General features: G+C 34.8%; 1 protein-coding gene across 1 annotated transcript in view; it reads right to left on the bottom strand.

Moving 5' to 3' along the window:
* Nucleotides 1-24372, bottom strand: part of LEKR1 (leucine, glutamate and lysine rich 1) — a 202092-nt gene that overhangs the window by 114719 nt on the left and 63001 nt on the right. Inside the window, exons 2-3 of the mRNA XM_008576371.1 lie at nucleotides 21370-21489; nucleotides 13052-13227 (exon numbers count right to left, since the gene is read on the bottom strand). Coding sequence (XP_008574593.1) covers nucleotides 13052-13227; nucleotides 21370-21489 — 296 coding nt within the window. The remainder of the gene's footprint in view (nucleotides 1-13051; nucleotides 13228-21369; nucleotides 21490-24372) is intronic.

The following is a 24372-nucleotide window of genomic DNA, read 5'->3' as shown; positions in this document are numbered from 1 at the left end:
AAATGATTTAATCAACTGATTTTTCTTGTGAAATTTCCTTGTCTTTACAATAAAAAACAGAAACTAACTTTGAATCAGGGCTGTACCCAGTTTTCTCCTTCTAACAGAGGAGTTGCTGAGGTGCAGTCCCTTCAGGCTTCTCATTGCATTCATATTGCTTTGAGTAATCCTTTTTTGCATCTCTGTTACACAGAGAGAAGTGTAACATTCTTCTGAGGGTGGTGAGGAAAGGATCTGTTCCAGGTCTATCCCTTTGGCTTTTAGATGGCTATCTTCTCCCTGTGTTTTCACGTGGTTCTCCTTTTGTAAGTGTCTGTGTACAAATTTCCTCTTCTTATGATACAAGTCAGATTGGACTAGGACCCACCTTAATAACCTCATTTTAATTTAATTACCTGTTTAAATACTCTGTTTCCAAATATAGTTACATTCTGAAGTACCAGGGGTTAAGACTTCAACATAAGTATTTGATTGGGGTAGGGACACAATTCAGCTCATAACACTATATTTTAGAATATGAGTTATTTAAAATGTTTGTAATATTGTCAAAGTTCATAGCCAATATATATTTTTTTTAGTTTTTAGAATAAGTGTTTCCTTCCGGGCAAGATGGCAGAATAGACAGTCCCCAGTGCCACTCTCTCCCACAAATAAACCAATTTACAACTATTAAAAAGCAACAACAGCCAAGCTGGGGCCACTAGAGCTCAGGGGAAGAGGAGGAGAAACCTATAGAGTTCAGGAAGACAGGGGAAGCCACGATGAGAGAAAGAAAGGATTGCTCCCACCATTTTGAGCCCTGGCTGCTTCAAGGCTGGCCCTGGTGAGCACATGGAGCAAGAGCTGACAAAAGCCGCAGCTGTGCCCTTTTTATGAAGTTGCCTGCAGGGGAGAGGAGAGCCTTGATGGCCCTCAGGCCAGCAGGACCACTAACAGGGCTCCCATGGACACACATAGGAACGTGGAGCCACAGACAACTGAAAAAAGGAGCCACTCAGAGACCTGTGAGTCATCACAAGGGACCAGTGCATGGCCCATCCCATGGGAAATGTTTGGAGTGCAGGCAGTGGGGAAGACAGGCCCACTGGGGGAACATTGGGGCACAGCAAGGACAGCTGATCTGCCCCCCAACCAGCACAGGACCACTCTATGTAGACTGGCCAGGAGTACAGAACTGCAAGGGGACCAGTTTGCTGAAAACACTCAGGTCCAGAACAGAGTTTCTATACAACCCAGGTGTACTGGATCTCATGAGACCCAGAAGTACCTATAAAGTCAACCATTAAAACCTGAGCGGCACAAAAAGCCTTCCCCAGGGAATCAGCAGCAAAGCAGCAATTTAGCTCAACTACACAGCTCAAGTGCTGGCCCCTACAGAAAGCTACCCCATTTTAGAAGTAAGCAAAGGACAACAAATTATTTCCAGTGCAGAGTTTAAGTGGTAGGAACAGCAAATAATCCAATGCAGAACTGAAAGAAAAAACAAAATGCCCATAGACCAAAGACAAAGTTTGATATTAACTAGTAAAGGTCTCACATCACCAAAGAACACCTATAACACCTAGAAGAACAGAAGTCCCCTAGGCCCAGAAGCCATAAAGGGGATAGGGCTCTGGGCTTCAGCTGTGCCCGCCGACACCCACAACCAGCCCAGCAATGACCACTGAGCCACCACAGGAAATACCCTGGTCACTTGAGCCGGGGGGGAGGGATGAGGGCTTCAGCCACACCCCCCTGACATCTGTATTCAGCCCAACAACAGTCCAAGCCACCATTGGAAGCCTCCTGGTCTCCCCTGCAGGAATGAGGGGGGTACCACAGGCCTCAACCATGCCCCCCTCCTTCCTTCCTTCTCCCACACTATGTACTTCCTCCTTCCCCCACCATATTTCCTTCCTCCTTCTCCTCTCCCCCTCCCACCCAACTGCTCCACAGCAACTTAGAATGTAGAAATACATGGAGCCAGGGACCAACTCCTCCTCCCACAACCAGGCATGCTGCTGCCGCCATGGGGCCTGCCTGGGGTCCTGAGGCATGCAGCTGTGGACCAACCCCTCCTCCCACAACCAGGCATGCCACCACTGCCACAGGACCTGCCCAGGGGCCTGAGGTATGGAGCCAGGGACCAACCCCTCTTCCTGCAATCAGGCAAGCCACCACTACCATGGGGCCTCCCCAGGGTCCTGAGACATGAAGGCAAGCATGACCCCTCCTCCTGCATCCAGGCATTCCACCACTACCACAGGGCCCACCTAGGATCCTAAGACATGGAGCCATGGACCAACCCCTCTTCCTGCAACCAGGCAAGGAGCATGCCAAAAACACCACTTCTGTGTGGGCGGCCCACCACAGCCATCACAATAGTCATGGCTGCTGCAAAAGCAGCTAGATGTCACAATTACCATGCAGATAGTCTGCCAACCACTTGAGTGCACTGACACAAGGAGAGTCACCAGCAGAGACCAAAGAAATGAAGAGGATGTCTCTCTCCACGAAGCCCATTCCAGAGTGACAGAAGAAGCACCTACTGTACGATAATAGTGGGGGACCTGAACACATCTCTCTCAGGCACTGAATAGATCATCTAGGCAACAAATCAACAAGAGGGACAATTACTCTTTCAGAAGGAAAGACGAAATCTGAGATTATCAGAGGTGGGGGGGAGGGATGGGGTATGGGGAGAGACTGAATAAGGGGCATAAAGAATAAGTATGATTTGTAATAACGTGTATTCTAATAATATGATTTGTAATAACGTGTATTCTAATAATATTGATTTGATCAACATATGTCAATGTTGAACCCCCAAAATACATATAATCAATTATGATTCAATTAAAAAAAGAATGTGTTATTATATAATTTACTCGCTAGTGAAAGTATAATTATTAGTATTAATCACATGTGATCAATTTCTTTACCTTGATAACATTTTTCTGTTGTTTTTAGTCCTGTGAGTTTAGTCAAATGAACTTAAAATTATTTTAGGTTATTATGTTATTAGGACACCTCCATAATCTTATTATCAAGGCATTCTGATGTTACAAACATTGTGTGAACATTAATCGACACGACTTACATAATTTTATTAAAATAATCAGAAAAAAACAGTGACTAGATTTATAAAATGAAGAAATCAGGAAACACTACATAGATTTTTTTTAAAAAACTTTTAATTTTGAAACAGTTACAGATTTACAGGAAACATATAGGGAGGTCCTATTCCCTCAACCCCACTTCTCCCCATGTTGACCTTTTGCATAACTGTAGTACACTGTCAAAACTAGGAAACTGACATTGGTATAATACACAGTATTTAGATTTTACTAGTTTTATACTCACGTGTGTGTGTGTGTGTGTGTGTGTGTGTGTGTGTGTGTGTAAATCAAAATACAGGATTGTTTTATCACCACAAAGCTGAGTGCTGCTACCCCCTTACAGACAAACCTACCACTAGCCACACCATCCCTAATCCCAGATTAGCTGTTGCTAATCTGTTCTCTACATCTATAATATTGTTACTTCAAGAATGCTATATAAATGGAATCATGTGGTATGTAAGCTTTTAAGATTGGCTTTTTTCACTCAGCAAAATTTCCTTGAGGTTCATTCAAGTTGTTGCATATTAAAAACTTGTTCCTTTTTGTTGCTCTAGTACTCTATGGTATGAATATCGCACAGTTTGTCCTTGTACAACCCATTGAAGGACATTTTGGTTGTTTCCAGTTTTGGACTATTATAAATACAGCTGCTATGAACATTTACATACAGGCTACCAGCAATGTCGAATGATCTAGTTTCTCTGATCCTCACCAACACCTGGTATGATCAGTCTTTTTAATTTTAGACATTCTAATAGATGTGTAGTAGTATATTTCATTGTGGTTCTATTTTGCATTTCCCTGATGGCTAATGATGTTGAACTTTTTGTGTGTATGGTACTTGTCATCTGTAAATCTTTGGTTAAATTTATGCTCATATCTTTTGCCCATTTTCTAATCAGATTTTTTTTCTTAAGGTAGAGTTTTGAGAGTTCTTTATATACTCTACATATAAGTCCTTTGTTGGATATGTGGTTTGCAAATATTTTCTCCCATTCTATAGCTTTTATTTTCATCCTCTTAACAGGGGCTTTCACAGAGCAAAAGTTCTTAATTTTGCTGAGGCCCAATTTATCAATTTTTCTTTTGGGTATCATACTTTTAGTTCAAGTCTAAGAACTCTTTGCTCAAGTCTAGGCCCCAAAGATTTTCTTTTTTCCCAAAAGTTTTATAGTGTTACATTTTACATTTAAGTCTGTGATTCATTCTGACTTAATTTTTGTGTAAGTGTGAGGGTTATGCCAAGGCTCATTTTTTTTTTCTGCCTAAGGATATCCAATTGTTACAGCACCATTTGTTGAAAAGACTGTTCTTCCATTAAATTGCTTGTGCACCATTGTCAAAAATCAGTTGAGTATATTTTTATGGGTCTAATTTATATAGATTTTTTTAAAAAACTATAGGTGAAGAACATTCATTTTGTACCCTCATTTAGAAGAAAAGCTATAACCCCATTACAATAAACAGTTCTGCACCATAAATGAGAATTTAATACAATAGAAGGAACATGGACTTTAGAATAAAAAAGAATAAAATAATAACAGCTAACATTTCTTTATTTCTTACTGCACTAGGCATAGTGTGTGTGTGTGTGTGTGTGTGTGCGCGCGTAACAGCTAACATTTCTTTATTTCTTACTGCACTAGGCATAGTGTGTGTGTGTGTGTGTGTGCGCGCGCGCATGTGTGTGTGTGTGTGTGTGCGTTTCTTCATTTTATAGATAGGACATGGAGGCACTCAGTTATTTGTAAGTAGCTGAGCCAGAATGTGAACTTTGGCTCTCTGGCTCTAGAGTCCTGCTCTTAGGATGCCTATATATGTCTTTAGTATTAAGAATTGAAGCCTAGAACAGAGGCCAGCACAGGCTGGCACAGACACACTGGCTTGTGTGGCCCTTCTCCAGACCTGGTGGTCACGTTGGTAAAAGCGCAAAACTACCAAGGATCCTACGTAACCCGCCAGATTTTTCCTGATTTGTCTCGAGTTCTAACATTTATTGACTTTGAGTAGAGTTTGTTTAATAAGTTTAAGTAAAACCTGTATTAAATAATCAAGACAACAAAATAAAAATAAGAAACATTAGCAAGAGTGATTGTTGAAAGCATTCTTCAGCTATAATTCACATTGTTCTTATCATTTTTGTAAATATCAAATAAATTGTAACTATAATATTTTTGAACCTTTTAAAAAGTGTGAAAAACTTTATTTCACTATTTACATCCCTACCAGCAATATTCAACAGAAATATATATAATGCAAGCCATATATGTAATTTTAAATTTCTAGAAGCCATATTAAAAATGTAAAAAGAAACACATAAAATTAATTTTGATAGTGTATTTTACTGAACTCCACATATCTGAAATACTATCATTTCGACAAGAGGCTACAGTCACATTTCAAGTGCTCATAGCCACCTGTGGCTGGTGGCTACCATACTGGACAGTGCAGGTCTACATGCGTCTTAGGCTCGTTGTCTTTTCATGTAGGTATTCTGATAGTTCCTCAAGCTTTGCCAGAATCAACCTTTAAAAACATTATATTCGGTTTATTTTTTCTATATTTAAATTTAAGATATAGATTATTTACTTAAAATTCTATGTTGTGAAATTGACATTTTTATATATTTACTAGAACTGTTGCTTAATTTAAAGTGTGTTCAGATTGATGAAATAAACTGTAAAAAGGCAAGCATCAGCACCTTTCAAGTTCTGCACATACTTGTACATATTTGCATATCCATGCCCTGGGGCTCTGACTGAGCCCATAGCACTGAGTAAGGAGAAAAGTTTTCTAAAAGGATTTTTTTAAAAACCCCTTTTTAAAATAATATAACTTCAGTTTCACATACCCCATCTGTTGTGTTCACTAAGTTCTTGCCTGGGAATTGAATATACTGTCCTTGTGTACGTATTTTCACCTCTGAGCTTCTGCAATCACATCTGTGTAACTTCTAAACAAAGCTCTCCATCTTCTGAAGCAAAAGTAATTTATTTAATGGTAAATGTAAAAGTCAAGAGTTGAAAACTAACTCCTATCTCCTCATGTTAGAGAAAATGTAAAATGCAATATTACTTGCAAATGAAAAGCAAAATGGGACTACACTTTGACTCTGCAATTCCACTCGTAGGAATTAACTACGTTAAGGAAAAAATGGGACAAGATCATAAAGAGGCATGTGTAAAGACGTTCACTGAAGTCTCTTTTATAACAGCTAAAACTATGATCAACCTAGATGTTCATGGATAGAAAGCTAGTTAAATAACTTAAGATACATTCCTATAATGAAATATTAGGTCAACATAGTTAATTGGCATGACTATATTTTCACATTACATTAAGTGTATATCTATCTATGCACAGAAAAAAAAGTTTAGAAAGTTCTGTACTGAAATGTTAACAGTGAATTTCTCTGTGTAATGAGATTGCAGATAATGTTAACTTCCTTTTTTGCCTTTTTTCTGTTTTTACATTGAGACTATTTTATGTTTACGGTCAGAAAATTCCTTAAAGGTCTTTGAATTTGGGAAAAAAAGAGAATTATTAAGTTTTTATATTTGCCTTCTTATAAGTTCAATAAACAACTTTCAAAGTGGTTTTTAAAATCCAATTAAAAATTGTACTATGATGATAACCTACATAAAATATGCTCTTGGCTTTCAGTGAAGTACAGCTCTTGAATGAGGCCTCTCCTTTCTCCTTGGATTATGAAAGTAATACATGAGTGTTACCAATAAACTTTAAAAAATACTCACAGATATAAAAAAAAGAACACAAAGGTTAAAATTTGGGTGTATTTTTACCTCCATTTCAAGTTCACTGAGCATCTACTTTATGACAGGCACATATCTCTTAAAATACTAGTAGTACAGTATTCAGCAAAGCAGTCAAAATTCCTGTCCTTTTATACCCTAAGAGGAGGAGACTGGCAGTAAATAAGTAAATCAATAAATGAATAGAATATTTATACAGTGATAAATATTATTAAAAACGAAACAGAAAATTAGAATAGAGAAGTGCAACGGAAGATGACTTTAACTAGGGTGGTCAGCAAAGATCATTTTGAGGAGGTGACATTTGAACTGAGACCTAAATCACAAGAAGGGGCAGGTATTTGTTCTGGGAGACACTTAGCCAATTTTCCCCTTCATGAACCTGAAGTGCCTCCCTCTGTCCATAAATCATAGTCATGGCTACGGGTCATGTTCAGTGAGAATCAAGTGAATCAGGCCTTCTGAGGGAGAAGTGTTGTCCCTCCGTGTGGAACAGTTGTCAGTGCCTTCTTGCTTGTTCTTTTTCTGAGATTGTGACATTGCTCCATGTGTTCCCACCTACATGGTTTAATTAACAGTCCTCAAATGGACAATTGACTTAAAAGATTGCCAAAAAGAAAACATAGATTAGAAAAAATATTTTAATAATGCATGCAACCCAAATGAAAATGAAATCTGGTAGAGTGGATGCCCCTCCTATTCTGGTATAATTGAGTTCATCATTACTGATATTCTGAGGTAAATATTATATAATAAGATGTGACAAGGCACTCAGAAATGAAAAAACTATCAAGAAGAATATTTGAAATGTGGATTAATATCCTCTATACATATCCCATTAAAATGACTAAAATTAAAAAGACTGACAATACTAAGTGTTGGCAAGGATATGGAACAACTAGAGCTCTTGTACATTGCTGGTAGAAATGTGAAAGAACCACATCCTCTATACATATCCCATTAAAATGACTAAAATTAAAAAGACTGACAATACTAAGTGTTGACAAGGATATGGAACAACTAGAGCTCTTGTACATTGCTGGTAGAAATGTGAAAGAACCATCACTTTGGAAAACGGTTGGGTAGCCTCTTAAAAAGCTGAATATATTGTGCCATATGACCCAGCCATTCCACTTCTAAAAACTTACCAAAAAGAAACAAAAAGACATACATACATGAACATTCAAATAATGGAAATGATGCACACAATAGAGTACATATATTTATATGATGAAATACAATTATGTAAAGTATATCTATCATTAACTGTAGCAGATACTGTTAGTGTCCTGTCCATATCTCTTGGACCTCAGTGTTCTTCTACTAACTTCTAATTCTCAGTAACTTATATCTGTGTGCTGGAGGAATCTTTTCTCTGGAACTGCAGAAAGTGGCACTGCTCACCCCATGGCAGCCTAGAAATGCCAAGGAATTTATATGATCTGTGAGCAGCCCTTAACCAGTGACTCTCTTAGGAGTTGAGGCCCAACTCCTTTACTCCTTGAGTGGGGAATTCTGAGGCATGTGTTTAAAACCATTTCTCAGAGTTTCCTCATGGGATTAAGCTCCAGATGTTCATTGTCATAGCACAATCTTTATTGGCTGCCTTTTCTTGCCTATATCTGTGTTACTTTAACTTCCCAAATAAACTACCTATACCCACATCCTTGATTCAATGTCTTCTGGAGAACTAAGACACTAACATATAGGTAATATTTTATTTTTATTAATATTGATCTCAAAAACATCACTGAATTAAAAAAGCAAGTTGAAAGTGTACCTATTTAAAAATCTAATGTAAAAGTAGTAAATATAAATCATAAATGCTTGTATATTGAAGTAAAAACAATTACATTTATAATATAATATTTTTCTTTTTAAAAAGACAAAGTACTAAAAATTATCAATTTTTGGAATAGAAAACGTTGTTTGTTACAACATGCCTCTATTTGCCTAAATTTAACTCTTGAAATTAATTTTAAACATTAAAATCATATCATCATATACAAATGCATTTGTGAAGGCACATAATAAGTAACAAAATTCTTCATAAGTAAAATTAAAGTTTTGTCGTTTAAAATGATTTCTTTTTTCCAACATCTAACTATAAAAATTTTAAAACATACAGAAAAGTTGAAAGAATTGTACAGTGAACACAAATATACACACCACCTAGATTCTACAATAACTATTTTACTATATTTGTTTTATCACATAATTATCTACCACTTTATACATTCATTGATCCATCTTATTTTTTATGAATGTCAAGGTAAGTTGCAGACATAAATATACTTCACTTCTAAACACTTCAGCATACTGATCATTAGAGTTCAGTATCTTTATATATTTCTTTTATTTCTGAGTAACATTTACCTACAAAGAAATGCACAAATGTCAACTGCACCCATACATGAGTTTTGAAAAATGCATCCACCTGTGTAACCCAAACCTCTATCAAAACATAGAGCATTACTATCACCACAGAAATTGCCCTTGTGGAAAAGCACCACAGAATGTGCTTTTCCAATCAGTCCTCACCTCTGAGCAACCACTATTCTGTTTTTTCTTTTGTTTTTTTCTCCACTACAGATTACTTTTGCATGTTCTAGAACATCATATGAACAGAATTATGCAATATGTATTATTTGTGGAAGGCTCCTCTCAGGCAGTATAATAGAATGAAGTTTATCCAAGTTGTTGCATTAACTGCAGTTCATTATATATTTCACTGTTTATAGTCGGTTGTTTGATAATCCATTCTCCTATTGATGTACTCCTGGGCTTCTCCAGTTTTAGGCTATTTTGAATTAAACTTGAATAAAGTTGCTGAATATTCTCATACAAGTATTTTGCAGACATATTTTTCATCCCCTTTGGATAAATACCAAAGAGTGGAATTTCATGGTCATTGGACAGATGTATCTTTAGATTAATAAGAAATTGTCAGAACATTTTTCAAAGTAGCTCACCAATTAGTATGAGAATTCTAGTTGCTCTACTTACTTGCTAACATCTGCTGCTGTCAGTCTTTTCCTTTCTAACCTATTAGGTGGGCTGATGATATTGAGTACTTTTTTATGTCTTTATTGGCCATTTGTATATCTTCCCTTGTAAAGTGTTCAAATCTTTTGGCCACTTTTTATTGGATTCTTTGTCCTTTTATTATTAACTTGTAGACATTCTTTATGTAAGTTGGACAACAGTCCTTTGTCACATGTTTTGTGAATATTTTTTCTTTCTGTGATGTACCTAGTCATTTTCTTAATGGCATTTTTTAATGAGCAGATGTTTTTAAGTCTGAAGAAGTCTAATTAATCAATTTTTGTTATTTTAAAGTTCTTACTTCTATGTCCTATCCAAAAAACGTTCATTTACCATTAAGTCATGAAGATATTTTGCTATGTTTCTAATTTTAGTAGTAATAAATATGTTTCTAATTTTTAGTATATAGTTTTACTTTCTAGATTTAGCTGTATGATTTATCTTGAATTAATTTTTATGTGTGGTATGAGGTAGGGATTGAGGTTTATTTTCCCATATGTGTATTTGGTTGTTCCAGCACAATTTGTTGGAAGACTTTCTTTTTTCCTACCAGACTATTTTGGTGCTTTTGTCAAAAGTAATAGTCATGTAAAGATAATTTACCAGGTTATTTGTTCCACTGATATATTGTTGATCTGTATGCCAGTACTACATTGATTTGATTAATACAGCTTTATAATAAATCTTAGAATTTGGTGATGTTTAATCCTTTACCTTTTGGATTGTCTGAATACCTTCTAAAGAGTTACCTTTTAATTTATTTAGTAAGTTTTTAGCTACATCTCTTTGCATTTTTTTTAGGGTTTGCTCTAGGAATTGCCTTTAACTTTTTAGTCTAAATAGAATGAATATTCCAGTATGTCACATAAAATACAAAAAAGAGTGCAACCAAATGGATCCATTTATCCCCTCCTTCCATCCTTTATGTTCTAGATGACATACTTTATAAGCTCCACAATATAATAATTCTTGCTTTATATAAGCATGTAAATTTTAAGGAAATTTAAAGGAAAATACAGTATTTTACAATATTTTATATCTACTCATATTTAAAATGTACAGTGCATTTTATTCCTTCCTAAAGACCCTGGAGCTCTGTTTATTTTTTTTCAGTGTTTCTCTCTCTTCCTCAAATTGAATAATTTCTATTGATCTATCTTAAAGTTCACTGATTCTCTTTCTGTATATGTAATATATGCTATATCTATCCTGTGAACTTTTATTTCAGATACTGTATTTTTCAATTCTTGAATTTCCAATTTTTAATAGTTTCTCATTGAGATTTTCTATCTTTGTATTCATTACTAGCATATTTTCCTTTATGTACTTGAGCACATTTATAATAGTTTATTTAAAATCCTGGTTAGCGAATTACATCATCTGGATCAACTCGGGGTTGGTCTCTATTAATTGTCTATTCTTTTGGGTATGGGCCATATTTTCCTGTTTCTTCCCAAATCAAGTAATTTTGGATTTTATCCTGAACATTGCAAATGTTGACGTTATGCTATAGAGACTTTGGATTCTGTCATGTTCCTCCAAAGAGTATTGATATTTTTTTTGTCTTGTTTCATTTTAATAAGCAGTTAATTTAGCTAAATTCAAACTATAAAATCTGTCTCCTCTGGGATAGGTGGCAGCTAAAATATAAATTATTTTAGTCTTAGATAGACTGCTTAGTGTCTTCCTTATGCACATGTATTTCAGGAATAAGCCAGAGATTTGGAAAGAGTTTATATGCAAACTTTGAGCTTTCCCTCTCTGACTATCTTTTTTCTAGGATACTCTCTCACTTCTCAGAGACAGGGGCTACCTTGATCTCTGTTATGTAGTCTATCAGATTTTTAGCTTTCCTATATGGAGCAAACTATATCCTGTCTTCAGTCCAATAGTCTTCTTTTTTCTAGGATACTCTCTCACTTCTCAGAGACAGGGGCTACCTTGATCTCTGTTATGTAATCTATCAGATTTTTAGCTTTCCTATATGGAGCAAACTATATCCTGTCTTCAGTCCAATAGCCTTAAAAAAAAAAAAAATCACCCAGTGCCATGCCCTTCTTTTGGTGTTGAAAAAAAAAAAAAAATCACCCAGTGCCATGCCCTTCTTTTGGTGTTGAAAAAAAAACAAAACTTATAGAATATTTTTTAGAGCAGTTTTAGGTTCACAGCAAAATTGAACAGAAAATACAGGGAATTCCCATATGTGCCCTGTCCCTGTACACACACACAACTTCCCCCAATATTGACATCCTGCACCAGAGTGGTATATTTGTTACAATCAATAAACCAACACTAACATATTTTTATTACCCAAAATTCATAGTTTACATTAGGATTCATTCCTGGTGTTGTATGTTCTATGGGTTTTGACAAATGTATAATGACATGTATCCACCACCATGTAGTACACAGAATAGTTTCACTGCCCTGAAAACCCTCTGCACTCCACCTATTCATCTTTCCTTGTCCTGAACCCTTAGGAACCACCCTAGGAATCTTTTTACTGTCCATAGTTTTGCCTTCTCCATATGTCATTTCACTGCCCTGAAAACCCTCTGCACTCCACCTATTCATCTTTCCTTGTCCTGAACCCTTAGAAACCACCCTAGGAATCTTTTTACTGTCCATAGTTTTGCCTTCTCCATATGTCAGACAGTTGGAATAATACAGTATGTAGCCTTTTCAGATTGGCATCTTTCACTTAGTAATATGCCTTCTTTCAATTTTTGACACTCCCTCCATTATGTGTTTGATTTTCATCACTCTTCAGTGTTTTTAGGTAGTTATTTTGTTCAGAATTTATAGCTGTTATCAGTGGGAAGGCTGATATAATTATGAGCTACTCAGCCATTAAAAGAAGAAAAAACTGAAAAATACTAATTGGTATATTTAAAAGAAATAACAAGTCTTCTGGCAACAGCTCAAGATAGATATATCATAGCTTATCTTAAATTAGCCTATAATTATTGAATTTCAGAGTTGGAATAGATCTTAATGGTCATCTAGTCTACCAACCAATAGCAGGCCTAAGAAGTTAATTCTAATCCCCATAAAATAAAATACTATTTCATTATTTATAATATACCATTTACTAAAAAAAGAACAATTATGTTCTAAATATATGTAACAAACCTGTCAAGGCTGTTTCACTTATAGATTTAATTTGTAGAAAAACTTCTCCTTTCAGTGAGGTCCAATTTTGAAAATTATCATACACTTCATTTTTAATATTGGTTAGCTCCCTTTTAGTAAAAGTAAGTAGTGAAAGAGTCTTATCCCAGCAATATTTGTACTCTGACAATCTTTGACTGTAAAGAAGAAAAAAAAATCAGGATTTTTACAAATAGTAAGCATAACAACAAATATTTCTTCCAAAAATGGTTCTAGAGTGACCGTATAATCTACTGTCTAAATGGTGACGATTTGGAAAGTAAAAGGAAGTGCTATTCATATCATGCTGAGACAATACATATAAATTGGAAATATCTCAGTCGACTAAGGTATATGGTCACTCCCACTCACTTCCATTTTGTTATTATTTTGACTATAAAGAAACATAGCTAACTATTTTCATACATACTTATTCTATTAATCTTTTTTTATTAATTCAACAGCAAACAATTATTGAAGAAAATTAGGTCAGAGCAATTTAGTCATAGAGCCTAAATGAGAATCTTAGATTCTTAGGCAGCATTCTTTCCACATGCCATGGTTCCACAGGCAGTGTAAAACTGGAGTAGTAATGAATAAAACTTTCAAAGTGACTGATCTGGTGCTTTTGCTTCATCAAATGATACAGCTCAAAGTAATCACATGCTTTATAGTCGTTTCAGTGATTTTTATCACTTCAGATATCCTGGCTATAATTTCCTTAATAATCAAGCAAGATACATAGATTTGGGAGTTATTAGCAAAAAGGTGATGACTGAAGCCATGGGAGTATATTTATTTGGGATATTTATGTTCCTGAGTAGACTAAGACCTTTAATATAGAAACTGTCTTTCTCATCACAGTCTCTCTAGGATCTAGCACAGTACCTACCACCTAGCATGTGCTCAACAAATATTGACAAATAAATAAAGGAGTGAATAGAATAGATTCCTCCTCAGAGAATTAAGAAGTGAGAAGTGCTAAGGATAACACCCTGGACAGCACTAACATTTAAGGGACTAAAACAGAAAAAAAAAAAAAAATCCCTCAAAGGAGACTAGGTAGAACCAATCAGGGAATTAGAAGAGAAAGCAAAAGAATAATGTCAGAAAAACCAGGGGATAAGAGAATTTCAAGAAGAAAGTAGTGGTAAGTGTTTAAGGCCTCAGACAAAGGCTGAACAAAGTCCACTGTATCTGTTTTAAGGAGGCCTTTGATGACCTCAGAGAGAGGCATGAGGCAGGAAAGGGGCTGAGCCGTAAAGTAGAAGTGAGAAAACAGTATGTGGTGCTAGCTATCAGGAACTTTGATGGAGGCGGCAAGGAGAGAAAGAGGAGGATGCAGAGTAGAGCAGTATGTTAGGATGGGAATCACCTGAATGTGCACACAGCTGAGCAGGCAGTATGAGAGCAGACACACAGGCTAAACACACAGACAACAGATATAATCGTTTCTTATGCAATGTCCTAGAAAGGCCAGATACGAAGCAGAGGCTGAAAAATCAACCTTTTCCAGGAAGAAGAGGAATGGTGTGATTCTGTGTGGTCAAAAAGGTCCACCTGGGTGACCAGAAGCCACAGGGGATGACCCAATCAGATGCAGAGCTGGGAGCTAAGAGAGATGTTGAGTTCAGAAAGCAGAGAAAGAGTCCCAATAAGTGACTAAAGCAAGGGAGCCAAAAGTGAGGATAGGAAGCCTGAACGTGGAGCAGGAACTGATAAGGCAGGGAGACCAGGGCTAAAAACTAAGTCAAGTTAAAGGGCTAAGAGCCCTAATGTGAGGTCAAGCTACACACACTGGGGTCAGGGCCTAGAGGGATATTTAACAGAAGAAAGGACTGGATGTAGATGTGGATGCAGATGTAGATGTAGGGAGAAAGGCAAAAAGCAAAAACTAAAGCTTGTTAGCTCAAAGCAGATCCAAGTTTTGTGAGGCATAAATCTATATGATTTCTTGAAAAAAAGAAAACAAAAACGATGACTATAAAATAGGTTAAAAAATGTGTAATTATTTATAGGATAAAAAAATCACTACAAACAAAATACAGGAAAACAATATAACTTTTTAATAAGTAACAGTTCTACAATACTTTTTTGTTCACAATTTTTGGCTGCATGCTCTACAATCACCTCTTCATATGAGAATCATTTTATAATATTACTTTATGTAGAGAAATTTTAAAATTATACTGCTTTTTGCCTGGGATGGCCATTACTTTTTATTAATTGTTTAGAAAGATCTTTTGGCTTCACAGCTCATTATGAGAAATGTCATGTAAGTACTTAGTGTTGTCAAATTTGAGCAAATGCATATCAAATTTTTCTCATGGGATTGTAAGATTTTTGGCATTTCAAGTTTTCTTGGAAAGTGACTAATCTTAAACACTGTGAAATAATAAAACTCATTAACCAATTTAACTTAGATGTCCTCCTTGAAGTAGTATATTATAATTTTATGTTATGTTCAATATTTTTGTCAAATCAGCAGGAAACTTAAGTATTTCTCCAATTAACTCCTCTTCATTGGATTATCAAATAATCCAAAAACTTTTACTGCAAATTTCTTTTTCTCTTAATGAATTTGTTTTGATGTAATCTGAAAAAAAAATGTTGTTATAATTTGCTTCTTCATGCCAGAATAATTCCTATTGCTTAAATTGCTCATCTTTATTGCTTTCATTTCACTAATTCTAAAAAATTCATACACATCCAAATTTTTAGTCTGTAATTTCTTGCTTCTTTTATTGAAGCCTTCTAAAATGTCTTTCCAAGTGACAACTATAATGGTGTATTCTCAAGTCAACTTTGCCTTCCTCAGATTGCCCAAATGCCTGTGACTACTCCAATGGCATACCAACATCAGAAGTGGGACAGAGGGGAAATCAGAATGGAAAGAAAAGTTTTAACCAATTACAACTAAAGGACCTTACTTTCACCAGGGCCCCTCCTACAACCTTGGAAGGAAGTCTTGAGTGAGGGGCTCTGAAATTTAAGCATCATTTGATTCATAGTAAAATTGTGCCTGTATTGGTAATCTTAACTTTTTTCTGTGAAATATGAGGCAAGACACAGCTACTGAGAGATGAAAAGCACCGAGAAGCCTAAGTAGAATAGTGAGGATTCCTCACTGACAGCCCAGTGTTTAACAACCTGGAAGTAGGTATGAAGACTGAGGGTTTTACAGTTAAATACAACTAAGTAAGTAGAGGTAAAAGGACTTAGAGTATTGGTAAACTCCTTTATGTAGAAACATCCTCTATGTAAAAAATCCTAAAAGATACATACATGTGCACACACACAGAAACATTAGAACTAATAAATGGGTTTATCAGGTCACAGGATACAAGATCCACATGCAAAACCAATTTTATTTCTGTAATTAGCAATGACCAATCCCAAAAATAAAATTAAGAAAATAGTCCCATTCATAATAATATAAAAAGAATAAAACACTGAGAAATAAATTTAATAAATGAAGTACAAGAAAACAAAACATTTCTGAGAGAACCAAAAAATATCTATAAAAAGACATACTGTGTTTATGAATTGAAAGATTCAATATTTTTAAGATGGCAGTTCTCTCCAACTTGATCTATATAGATTTAATGCTTTACCTATCAAAATCCCAGCAAGCTACTTTGCAGAAGTTGACAAACTGATCCTAAAACTCACATGAAAATTCAAAGGACCCAGAATAGCCAAAACAATCTTGAAAGCAAAGAAGAAAGTTGGAGGACTTTCATTTCATTTCCTCATTTCAAAATTTGCCAAAAAACTGTATCATTCAAGAGAATGTATGGTACCGACATATGAAAAGACATATAGATTAATGAAACAGAACAGCGCATACAGAAATAATCCTTTATATTTATGGTGAATTGATTTTAGGTAAAGGTGCCAAAACAATTCAATAGGAAAAGAATAGTCTTTCCGACAAATGGTGCTGGAACAATTATTCAAATGAAAAAAAATGAATTTAGATCAATACCTCGCTTCATACACAAAAGTTAATTCACCTGGATCACAGACCTAAACATAGGAGCTGAAACTATAAAACTTCTAAGACACTACAGGAGACAATCTTTGTGACCTTGGCTTAGGCAGAGTTCTTAGATACATCACCAAAAGCACAATCCATAAAAGAAAACAGATAAATTATATTTCATCAAAAATAGAAACTTTTGCTTTCAAAGACACGATTAAGAAAATGAAAAAGATAAACCACAAACTGGGAGAAAATATTTGCAAATCATATTTCATATAAAGGACTTGTACCCAGAATATATAAAGAACTCTTATAATAAAGCAAACCAATTAAAAAATGGACAATAGATTTCAATATATATATCACCAAACAAGATATACAAATGGCTAATAAGCATATGAAAAGATATTCAAGATCATTAGTCATTTTGGAAACAAATCAAAGCCATAAGAAGATACCATTTGACACTCACTAGAACAGCTACAATCAAAAGACAGACTTAAGTGTTGATGGATATATGGGAAAACTAGAATCCTCATTCCTGGTGGGAAAGTAAAATGGTGCAGCCACTTTGGAAAACTTTTTAGTTTCCTAAAAAGTTAAATATAAATTAACCATATGACCCAGTAATACCACACTTAGGCATCTACCTCAAAGAAATAAAAACATATGTTCACACAAAAAGTTTGTGCAGAAATAGAATTAAAAGACAATATCAATCTTTCTCTGAACTTTTTGAAGTACTCTTGGATGTGAATATTTATTGCAGCATTTTTCATAAGTGCCAAGTGGAAATAATCCAAATGTCCATCAACTAGTATATGTGGTATATCCATACAATGGAATACTAGTCACCAATTTTTAAAAAGGACAGATGAATGCCACTACATGAATGAACCTCAGAAACATAATTAGTGAAAGAAACCAGACGTACAGAACCCCATATTTTATGATTCCATATATCTGAAATATCCAGAAAAATGTAACTCTACAGAAACAGAAGGAAGGTTAGTGGTTGCCTAGAACTGGGGGTGAGAACAGAGATTGATTGTAAATGGCACTTGGGTCTTTTTGAGTGTGACTCAAATGCTTTAATATTGGATAAAATTGGATAAAGTTTGCACAATTACACAAGTTTCTTAAAAATCATTAAATTGTCCACTTAAAATGGGTGGATTTTGTGGTATGTAAATTACGTCTCAATGAAGTGGTTTTTAAAAAGATGTAGGCTAACACACTATGGGATCAAAGCTAGAAAACAAAGTAAAGCCAGAATATGGTTGAGAAAGTGAGAAAAAATACTGGAAGCCTTAATGAAATTGAAATATTGAAATGAAAGAAAGCTAGTAGGGGAGATCTTTGGAGGTGGCATTGAAAATTTCAGAGATGACAGGGTCTAGACTTACAAATAATAAAAACTGTAAGTACTTCATATTTCAAATGATTAATGAAAGATTCACAAGGGAAGTTCTCTAAAAGTAAACTCTACTAGAATATTCCAAATATGGCCTGATTTGGAACATTGGATTTACACACTACTTTACATGAACTTATGTATACCTATATTCCATGTTATATTTTAGTATCTATTTTCTAGGCCTTCTAAACGTAATTTCTCTTTTCAAAAGACACTTTATTCTGAACAGCAGATGTGCTGAACTGAGACATATGACGCCTATGCTTGATCACTTCCTTGCAAGAGACAGGTTGGAAATGATGTTAGGAAAAATACAGAGCATGAAGAACACTTTGCTGGAGGCTAGGTGACTAGGCCCAATTGCAATTAAAAAATGAGAGAATACTTTTAAAAAGAGCAAGTGACCCAAAAACATAGTTAACTGATCTATTGAAAATTTGTTTGGGGCTCCATAAAAAAAAGATGATTACATTTAACTAGAAAGCTCATGCTGCTTTCCCTTACCTTTTTAAGAGAGAATATTATAAGCTCCTTTTCTTTATCCAGAGCAATCACTAAGTTTTGTTCTAATAGCAATCAATATACTAATTTAAAATCAGCTTTTAATGAAGCAACAAAAGTCACTGAGTTCTGCGACATTTGGTTTGATTTTATTTGGTTTGATTTGATTTACCAGTATGCCTTTTCCTATGCAATGTGTTTACTAGTGAGCACATAAATAAAACAAGTAATTGTTTCTATTTATCTACCACAAACTTTAATTTGTACTAAGTGTCTAGTTGGATGGTTACTTCAAAAACTGTTTTTAGTATGTACTACTATTTTTTATATGAGTCAAATCCCAGCCTCCTAATTTGTGATCTTTTAGCTAAAAATGAACAAAAGTTACATTGAAAACATGTGAACAAAATAAGCAGTTAATAGTATAACTCAAATGACAAAATTAGTATAACTATGACAAAATTAGAATACAGAATAAAATAACATTTAAATATGTATGTATAAGTTTCTTTAAGAATTTAAAATACTGCAAATGACATGCAAAAATGTGAATAAGGAAGATCAACTGTATCAGTCCCATAATATCCCGAAGCAGCAGTAATTATTTGATCTAGTCCCAGTATAATCTTTAAAATTCAGTCAATCCTACCATCTATGATGGCATTGGTAGATAAAACAGATGGGACTTTCTTAGCAGACCTGAGCCAAAGGTATTGTAGGAGCCAAGAGTAAATATTGATGGTCATGATTAAAATAGGAGAGGTAGGGGGCTGATCACTTAGCTCACTTGATTAGAGCATGGTGCTGGTAACACCAAGGTCAAGGGTTTAGATCCCTACCAAAAAAAATTTTTTAGGTAAATAAGGTAAAAATAAGGTAAAATAAAATAGGAAAGTTGGGGTCACCTGAGTGGTATTATCCTGCTAGTTCAATACCATACTTTTAGGAAATGGTCAAAGGTATTTCTGATGACAAAAATGGTCATCTGTGAGTAGATTTCATTCATTCACTCAGTCAAAAATTATTGATTGAGCCTCAGTGATGTGCAAGGCATTTATCAAAAGTAGATAGCTAATAGGCTATGATAATGCATAAAAAATTATTAGCCCAGAGAATTTATTTAACACAACATTTTTGGTAATAATTCGTTGATTAAAAACAAAAAGAAAACCACAAACCTAACATTCAAAATACTCACCCAACATATTATTTTAGTCATCCTGAATTTGTGTCATTTGCCATGTTGATTTAACTTATTTAGAAGAGCTAGGGCCGGCCCTGTGGCTCACTCAGGAGAGTGTGGCGCTGGTAGCGCCGAGGCCATGGGTTTGGATCCTATGTAGGGATGGCCAGTGCACTCACTGATTGAGCGTGGTGCAGACCACACCATGCCGAGGGTTGCGATCCCCTTTCCAGTCAAATAAGTCAAAAAAGAAAAAAAAAAAGAAGAGCTAAAATTTACTCAACTTAAAAAGGAATCATTCTTCTCATGAAATTCTCAATATATTTGATTTCATTTTTAGAAAAGAAAATCTACTTCCTAGTTTCTTTAGAATATTGGGATTTCACCTTTAGGTATTATAAACCCTCCAAAGATTATATAAAAGCAGAATTAACACACTTTATGTTGAAGATTTATAAATTTAGAAGATCTATTACTATCATTTAGAAAGTTTCCCTATTCTACTACTGTTCATGTCACTAGACTATCATTCAGGGGATCAAATACACCAAGAAATAGCAGTCAAGAGAAAAATGGATTAGTTACTGTGCTTTCATTCTAAATGTCACTGAAAAATAAGAACAAGGTGTTAATAGAACAAAGAATTTGGGGCTGGCCTGGTGGCGCACTGGATAGTGCACCACTTGGGAAGCGCGGCGGCGCTCCCGCCCGAGGGTTCGGATCCCACGTACAGACCGGTTCCCGCTCACTGGCTGAGCGAGGCGCGGGAGCAACACTGAGGGTTGCAATCCCATTGCCGGTCCCGGTCCGGTGCGGGGGCGACACTGAGGGATGCGATCCGTTGCCGGACACGGAAAAAGACAAAAAAAAAAAAAAAAAGAATTTGACTGAATTAAATTTTATTAGTAAAACTATTCAGCTGAGATAATGGTTACAAAAAAGAAAGAAAAAGTGAAGTTATTTCCATTTTTTTCAATCATACCAGATATAAAAACCATACGAGGGATGGCTGGTTAGCTCAGTCAGTGAGAGCATGGTGCTGATAATAACACAGTCCTGGGTTCAGTTCCTATACCAGCCAGCCACCAAAATAACCAAAAAACAAAAAACCGTACAATACAAGTATTACTAAAATGCATTTGAGTGTTTATAAAGTTAGTATTAAGTGTATCTTTTCAATCTTGTAATTTTCAATTCCTTAAAGATAATCTCACCTGAAGAGTTGTGATTGCTTATGTTTACTTTTTAACTCATGTTGCAAATGACTCAATTCTTTCCGTACTCTCTGAAATTCATTTTGTTGATTTTCTAACTGCATGCTTGCATCTCGAATTCTAAAAATATGAACAAACATCAACTACAAGCTTAAACATTCCCTCATGAACATTATTTTTAAATTATAATTTACATATACCTTTAATAAAAATAAGTAGAAGAAAACTATGTATTTTTATATATGTTATATGAATTTATAGAAAAAATATGGAGAAACACACACTAAACAGCCACTATCGCTGGGGAGAAGAGTGGAATTTATGGCCAGGGAAAAAGGTAAAGAATACTGAAGCAAGGCAGAACTTTTACTCTATATTCTTTTGTATTTTTCACATTTTTACAATGAGCACATATACATAAATATAAATTAAAATGTAACTAAACAAATATTAATTTAATTTTTTCTAAGTAATACATGTATATAATTTTAAATGTCAAATATTACTAAAAGGGTTATTAGAAAAAATAGTAATCATTTGCCTTTACCCCAATTCCCACTACCAAAGGCAACTATTTTCAACTTTTTTTCCTGTTTCTTCTAGTGTTTGCCTCCATATTACTAAACAATATGTTTATACTTCTGTTTCTTAACATTTAACTTTAGATATTATCTAGTGAATTAGATATCAGTTAAAATCTGGTTTTGCTACATATAATAATTAGATATCAGTTAAAATCTGGTTTTGCTACATATAATTGAGACCTGAATATTATGGCATAAATACACATAAACACACACACACACACACACACACACACAGAGTCAGCCCTCTGTATCTGCAGGTTCTACATCCACAGATTCAACCAACTGCAGATAAAAAATATTTGGGAAAACATAAATAAATAAAAAATAACAATATGTAAATAAAAAATAATACAAAAATACAGTATAACAATTATTTACGTAGCATTTACATTATATTAGGTATTACAAGTAATCTAGAGATGATTAATGTATATGGGAGAATGTGCATAAGTCACAGGCAAATACTGCACCATTTTATATAAAAGACTGGAGCATCCTCAGATTTTGGTATCCCCAGGGATGGGGGGTGAGGGGGCTCCTGGAACCAATCCCCTGTGGATACCAAGGGACAATTATACATATATATACAAACACACACATATTATATATTTTCGTACTATATATGTATATATTCATACCACTACATTTGTTTTATGAGATGATAAGCATGTCATCAATGTAGTCCAATGTTGATATGATAGCTTTATAATGTCATCAGGGCCTCAGGATCCTGCCTACTCTCTGGTTCACCATCTTTGGTGTGTGTATCGTATTCTCACAGTCTGTGACAATGATGGTAGCTCCAACCTTACATTCCCATTCCAGACAAGCAGCATAAAGATAATAATGGTCTACTCCCAATCTCTTGACAAAGTTGTGGGAAGTATGTAAGGGAAGGTACTTGAGCCTTGACAGGGGAAGTCATTTCAATGTTCCAACAGTCAACTTTCACTTGATCTCCCTATTTTCATTTCACCACCTCCCTTCTACCACTCTCCATCCTTAGCTATGCCTAGTGCCACTTGGACCAGAGAAGAAAGGTCCAGCCTTCTACCAGGGTCAGAGAAAGATAATTATATGTTTTTGGAAAGGTGGGGTAGGAGAGAAGATCTGGCAGCCTAAATACACCTTTAAAAGATTTTTAATTAATCCTCTTATTTTTGGAACTGCTTTTTTCATACCTTGGTAAGTTTTTCTCTTAGTATATTAAGTGACAAAAGTCGGCCAAATGTTGTTTTTAGGAGTCATGTCTTAAAAAAAAAAAAGAAAAGAAGAAAGAAAAAAATTAACATAGGAATGTAGAAAATAAATGGTTATAAAAATATAGGCCAGACAGATGCTTTAAAAGTGATAAAATATATGTTGCTATTAATAACTAGCAAGAGCATTAAATGGAGCAAAGGACTTTCATTTTGATAAAAAGCCCAAACCACCTAGAAAACTGATAAACAAACTTTTGTATACTCAAGAACAGCTTCAAAATATATAAAGAAAAATCTGTTAAAAATCCAATGAGAATAAATTAAAAATCAGAACAGGAAGTATAAACACTTTTATCACAGAAATGCAAAGGTCACAGTGACATGAAAAATAGGTAGATATTCAGGATTTGAATAACACAATTAACAAACTTGATGTATGGATATAATTGGAATCTTATACCTAATAATCATGTTTTCCACATATATGGTATAATCCCCAAAATTAACCATGTAATTGGCCACAATTGAAATCTTAACATACTCTTAAAAAAAAAAAAACACCCACATTTATTGCCCACAATAAAATTACATGAAAAATCTATATACATGGAGATGTATTATATATACAACTAATAATCTTTGTGCCAAAGAGGAAATAATAATAGAAATTATAAACTATCTAGAAATAAATGATAATGAAAACACCATATAATTAAAACACTATATATCAAAGTACTCAATAAAATCTATAGCCTTAAATGCATTTATTAAAAAACAATGAATGGATATTCTGAATTTCATGATCCAAGAGAAAGGTACAAATGACAAAAACAATGAATGCTCAGAAGCAAAGCTATCCCAGTAGCAATGAGCATACCCAGTGCCCAAATCTTGGTTTCTAAATAACATTCTCCAATAGAAGAAGTCAGGACATCTTTGAGAACTGGTTGATTCCAGCGCTGGAGCAGGAAAAATTCAAGATGAGTCTAGAACATTTTGTGGTGCCAGAAAGTAAGAAAGAGCTCAGCAGATGATGGGGGAAGGCTAAAAGAGCACGGTACGACCTGAGAGAGCTCCTAATGTCCAAAACTGGAACAATTAAGCAACAAAACAAACAATCATAGTATTGAGCTATAACCCACAAAATGAAAGTGAATGAGTCCACACTTATATAAATAAATAACTGAATACATAAATAAGTGGGAGGGAAGAGA

The sequence above is a fragment of the Galeopterus variegatus genome, unplaced genomic scaffold (assembly GCF_000696425.1).
Source record: "Galeopterus variegatus unplaced genomic scaffold, G_variegatus-3.0.2 Scaffold1340, whole genome shotgun sequence".
NCBI lineage: Eukaryota > Metazoa > Chordata > Mammalia > Dermoptera > Cynocephalidae > Galeopterus > Galeopterus variegatus.
The sequence above is the reverse complement of the archived record's forward strand: the minus strand, read 5'-3'. Positions and strand labels throughout refer to the sequence as shown.